We start from the raw sequence: 6,000 nt of genomic DNA on the forward strand, positions 1-6,000 counted from the left end.
TGGACAGAGCTGAGAGGTTAACTGACTTTCCTTTCATGATTCAGGGTTTGATGTGAGAGTGGTATTGATCTATTTATTACTCCAAGCACGAAACAAATCACCTAGAAATGTTGTTATTCCTAATACTGTGTTAATTAAAAGGCTACTGCATTATCTTTTTTCCATTTTAATATTTGGATCTAGTCGCTTGTGTAATGCCCACCCAACCCTGAGGTCCATAGACATGTTCCATTTTCGTGGCCCGTCTCATATTGGTGACCGACTGGTACTGAAAGCCATTGTTAACAATGCCTTCAAGCACAGGTGAGCCTACACACAATGAATGGTGTAATGGATGCAATGTATAAACAGCAACATTTACAGCCAAGATTTGCATATCCTGTACATTCATTGTATGCATTTCTTTTGGTGAACCCACATGTGTCATACATGGTGTGCTCCAGCATGGAGGTGGGAGTGTGTGCTGAGGCCTACCAGGGTGGAGAACCTCTGCGCCATATAAATAGTGCTTTTATGACCTTTGAGGTTCTGGGCAGTGACAGGAAACAAAGCACACTGCCGCGGATACGTCCAGAGCCTGTGGTGAGTTTTCAGAGTATCCTGACAGTGCTGATGATTCAGGGTAAAGTATGGAGCCAAAATTTACAATGGTCATAAAATAATAAGAATTAAGAATTAAGAAAATAAGAAAATAAGAATTCTTACTTTCAGATTTCAGTATGAAATTTTACTTTTTTTCCCAGGATGGAAAAAGACGTTATCAGGAAGCTATTGCGAGGAAAAAGATTCGGCTTGATAGGTCAGTATCTCCCCTTAAACAAAATGGATTTTTTGTACAGTTTACATGTATAACACAGGGCTCAGTTCTTGGCTAATATGAATATTGTTTGAAATACAAAAGTTTGTCCATGTGCAAAAAGACTTAATTATTTCTGTCCTTCACTGAAAGAACATACAATATTATCAACTGCTCCCATTAGAGATTCCTACTCATCACAGTAGAGATAGTATATCATCTGTACAAATAAAAGAAATGTGATTCTTGAAACCTGAAGTGCACGTCTAGCTATCAGGATTTTTAAATTTAAATATGAGTTGTGATCGTTGACTTGGAGATATCAGGGAAATAGAAATGGGACTTGTCGAAATGGTATTGAGGATATTCCAATTCAGGACTATAACATGCCAAATTTAAAGCTCCTTTGAGGACCATTTGGTGTACGTTGACTTTGGCACCCCGCTTTGGACAAAGAGACACCTCTTGCCTTGTGTGTGGTTTGTCCTGTTCCTTTAAGAAGTGCAATCTGACAAAAAAAAAACTCTTTAAGTTTTCTTTGAACCATCAAATGTGTCACTCATTGAGACTCTTTGCTGTAAAATTTTAAAGAAAGTTGTTTCTGCACTCGCTGTTGAACATTTTGCCTGACACCTACCACGTGGTTGCAGATTCAAGCGTTAAAAAGTCAATCTTTGTGGTGATCATTCTGTTTGTTTTTGAAGCTTATAAAGATGGATCAATATGAATGTCAGTCATTTTCGTAGCTAGCTGAAACTCCTCATAGGAGCTTTAATTTGAAAGTATGTCCAATTCAGTTTGAATAAAAATCAAGGCAAAAGATTATTAAATTACAAGAGCCTACAATTAATATTTCACCGGAGTTAACTCTATTGTTCATATCAAGAATTAGAAATGTAAATACAGAGACAAAAATAGTATTATCCCGAAGAAGATTAATAGTCAGAATTACAATATGCACTGTATATGCTGGTGTCAAGCTCCAAGAGTTAAAAGACTATTATTGATATCTATAACTGCTTTTACCACTACTCGTTACACTACTGAGTGCTTAGCATATAAAGCTAGATAAATTCACACCTCTAAACCTGACACAAATTTTGCAGTTACAGTTGAACACCACACCATCACTGCATGCAATCATAATAAAGCATCACAAAACCAACACACACTGCATAAAATACCCATGTATGGTGCAGTAGTGACTCTCTTCTCAAGTATTACAGGAACAGTTTCTTCATTGCTTTGTTTGTCTAGAATCCATTGTTTACAATCCTCATCCACATGACTTGGCAGTGCAGTGTATCACAGCTGAGCAGACTTTGGTGCACAGTCTGTCACACATAATAAGTTCATTGTTCTGCTGTAAAATGCAGGCCTGCAGCATAATGGTCACTCCACATTGAAATAAAAAACAGGAAAGAAAGACATTAATGTTGGATAGGTTCATGTGTCTTTAAATGTTAAACTTTGTCTCCTACATGTTTACAGAAAATACATAATCTCCTCCAAGCAAACAGATGTGCCTCTGTCTGTTCCCTGGGATCCAAGTAACCAGGTATTGCTTTTTCTTGCTGACAGAGGCAGACATGTTTTGATAGGCTTATTAGATATTGGCACTGTGTTCAAGAGTTCAGACATGTCTTTTTTATGTTTCAGATGTACCTGAGCTACAATAATGTGTCGGCACTGAAACTAATAGATACCAGGAATAACTGGGTTTTAACTTCAGAGAAAAACAAGGTCAGTGTTGTTTGTAATATCTTTCAGGATATAACTTGTTAAATAGCAGCAGCTGTTGTGATTCAGCCATGCATTCTGATCTGTATTATTCTGGTGAAGCTGCACTGTCACTGTGGCTGGCCTGGAAGTATGCCTGTATTGGCTGAATCGTATTGTGGAATAATGCACGAGAAAGCCAGAAATGTAGTCTTAATCTAAAAGTATACACAAACTTCTGCTCTATTTCTCTACACAAATCCTTTCATAAGATAATAATACTATACCTGTATAATAGATCTCTTCAAAATGTAATTACCAGATTTTTAATCTCATATGCAGCCACTAAGTTTTCTGTTTACCTACCTAGAGCTCACCTCCTCTCTGTGGATATTTTTATATTCTTAGGTCAGACTGTACACACTGGAGGAAAACCACATGCTGTGTTTTAAGGTGGAGATGCACGTCAGCGTACCAGCAGAGCAGACTTTCCACCTACTTTCAGACCTGAGGAGGAGAAAGGAGTGGGATCGGCATTATGAGTCAGTAGCATGTACATTTTTGGAATTTGGCATCATCTGGTGCACAGTAGCTTTCTGTGATTGCAACAACAGAAAAGGATTAATGAATAATCTTGGCGTTCTGTATTTTTCATGTGCTCAACAAATCACATAACAGTCCATGTCTCAATAATTAACTTCCTGGCTGCATGAATGATACGCATTTGATAGTTTAGATACTTTTAAAGTTACTTTGAGGAACTCTGTTTGAGTCAATTTTGGTGCCCCCTGTGATCAAAAACAGTAACTCTTACCTCTTTTTGGGTACTTTCCTACATTTATTTGTAGTATTTTTGACTGAAAATATTGTCTCAATATCACCTCTTTATTTTAACTGTCAAATGAACCCCTCAGGATAAAATCTTTGCCATAGAAAATGTAAGGAAAGGGCTTTTTCTGCTGTTAATAGCTTTATCTGACACCTACCCTGCAGCAGCAGTTTCAGGCATGAAAATAACCATATAGAAATGATCAATATATAAGTTGATGCTCTCATTTGCATTAATTCTAAATACAGTCTATTCAGTTAAAAAAGGTCTTGCAGGAGCTTTAAGTTTGTGGTCGGACTCAAAGCAAACTGTTTACTTTTGGTGTCAGTGCAACTCAAGCTATTAAATGTTTTTTATTTATATGCTGCCAAATCAAAATAATAGTTTCATTAAATGACACATAAAGTACGTCTAGGTTATACTCTTGTAATAGTTACAAAGACTGAAAAAATCCTCTCCACAATTAGTTAACTAACTGGACCCGTCAGTGTGCAGCCATCTGCCATTAAAACAGGCTCAGAATGAAGGTAGAAGCCATGGCAGCAGGTGCAATGATGTGGTGCATTGTTCAATTTCTGGAGAACATCAGGGATTTAAAGCACAGTGGAGAATTTATGATCATTGCTTTTTGTCCTTTCACTGAATTTGGAATCATTTCCATATTTTAAATTTCTCATCTGATTATTATGATAGACACCATGTTGCTCCTGCATGACAAACGTTTTGTATGTTGGCATATTTTGAATTCTGATGATGCTGCTGCAGTTAAGTGTGGGGGTAATGACAATGAAATAGATTGTATACAGACAGCATAGTGGTTCATGTAGTTGCTTTAATCCCTCAATATCTGTATTTATCCCATGCCTTTTTGCTGCAGGGAGTGTGAGGTGATCAACCATGCAGATGAAGAAGACACTCTTTATCGCGTAGCTACACCTTCTATCAGCAAAGGGGGCAAAGGCCAGGACTTTATCTTGCTGGCATCTCGGAGGAAACCATGTGATTTCAGGTGTTGTAACATTCAAAAATTAAAGATGACCTTATTTTATGTGTCTTATCACTCCTCTTCCTCTTCCACTTCCTCTCTCTCCGTATATTATATGATTATGCAATAATTAATCTACTTATTGCATTACTGCCTCCTGCTTTCTTCAAGCTTTGCTCTTTTTGTCCCTCTCAGGGACCCGTTTCTGATTGCTCTGCGCTCTGTCACTTTGCCCACTCACCCTCCTACTGAGGACTACACCAGGGGAGAGGTGCTCTGCGCTGGCTTCACAATCTGGGAAGAGTCCAGTAACGTCACCAAGGTTGGCCAAATGTTCAGCATGTACACCTGCTACTAGATCATTTCTGCATGCTAACAAACCACAGCTGCAAAACTAATTCCTTACAAGATGCAGTTGATTCCTGCACCACGTCTGACTGTATGCAATTTGTTTCAGATCACCTACTACAACAAGGCCACGCCAGGCGTCCTCCCTTACATCTCCACAGACATTGTCGGCCTCTCCTCCGGCTTCTACAGTGCCTTCTCCGCCTGCAGTCGCTTCCTGGAGGACAATAAGGATAGCCTGGTGGCCTTGCCATCCTCTGCACTGTTACAAGACTGTGCTGCAAAGCTCTCCCTGAATGAGGAGCAGAAGCATCAATAGGTTCCCCTCTGTTGTTGAGGTGCTATGTCCCTGAAGAAGGTATGGCTGAATGTAAGTGTATCTATGTAAAGTATTTGTACTTTGTTTTTCAAGTCTTTAAACCTTAAAGCTCTCTTTATTAGTGTGTATTTTTTTTCTAAAAATGAGAGATATTCTCTTTTCACAAGATAAATGAAAACACTGCATACCTTTTTTTTAAATGTTTTCTGCTAGATTAATAGATATGATGTAAGAGCGCACAATGTTCCTGCTAGATTACAAACCTCTTATGTGTTCTTAGAGCTACAATATTGTGGAAATGTTTTATTTTACTAATTTATGAATCAACAAATCATACTTAACAACAAAGGTGTAAGTGTTATGCACAGTCTAAACTTGTTTTATATTTTATTACCTGCTTTTATAGAGACTAACATGTTGAAAGAAGTAGTCCATGCTGAGATATTTGAATATAGCTTCTTTTGATAAGAGTAGTTTATTTTCTACCTCCTGAAGAAACAGTTTGTATTAAATTAAATGAATTAAATTATAAGTTAACACAGATGTTTGCTGAGGATGTATTGATGCTGTTTTATTTTGAGATAATAATGTAAAGGTTTAGAGGAAATCTCTTGCACTGATTGTATAAAATTTGACATTCAATGGCTGAGTATTGCACATGAAAAGCTGCATTTCTTGAAAAAATCTGAAACAATAAACACAATAAACCAGCGGATTAAGCGAGTTGTAGCTGTTGTGTTGGCGTTCGCCTCACTCACCCTGCATTCCTGTCATTCCTCACCTCTTTTTTTATGGAGAAAAAAAAATCTGAGTTTGCCCTTGTATCCAACAGATCTGAGTGTTGTGACAGGTGCAGCTGCCAGCAGAGGGATACAATGGATAGAAGTTGTGTGGGTTTGTTGGTGGGTTTAACACAGGTTGTAGCTCTGCTAGCTTGCAGGTATTGTGTTTGTTCAGTGATCATCCTGTTATGCTAATGCTGCATTCTGGACAGGAGAACATAA

General features: G+C 37.9%; 1 protein-coding gene across 3 annotated transcripts in view; it reads left to right on the plus strand.

The window, feature by feature from the left end:
• The window catches only part of acot11b (acyl-CoA thioesterase 11b), a 12,038-nt gene extending 6,327 nt beyond the window's left edge, over window positions 1–5,711 (plus strand). For 2 of the 3 annotated variants that reach the window (XM_034704160.1, XM_034704153.1), the window contains 9 exons: window positions 184–303; window positions 444–582; window positions 744–799; window positions 2,288–2,354; window positions 2,456–2,539; window positions 2,924–3,057; window positions 4,222–4,353; window positions 4,525–4,651; window positions 4,787–5,711. In XM_034704160.1, coding sequence (XP_034560051.1) covers window positions 184–303; window positions 444–582; window positions 744–799; window positions 2,288–2,354; window positions 2,456–2,539; window positions 2,924–3,057; window positions 4,222–4,353; window positions 4,525–4,651; window positions 4,787–4,996 — 1,069 coding nt within the window. In that variant the 3' untranslated portion in view covers window positions 4,997–5,711. The remainder of the gene's footprint in view (window positions 1–183; window positions 304–443; window positions 583–743; window positions 800–2,287; window positions 2,355–2,455; window positions 2,540–2,923; window positions 3,058–4,221; window positions 4,354–4,524; window positions 4,652–4,786) is intronic. The other variant, XM_034704168.1, reaches the window with a different exon arrangement.
• Window positions 5,712–6,000: the final 289 nt, after the last annotated feature.

This window comes from Notolabrus celidotus, chromosome 2 (genome assembly GCF_009762535.1).
Source record: "Notolabrus celidotus isolate fNotCel1 chromosome 2, fNotCel1.pri, whole genome shotgun sequence".
Lineage (NCBI taxonomy): Eukaryota > Metazoa > Chordata > Actinopteri > Labriformes > Labridae > Notolabrus > Notolabrus celidotus.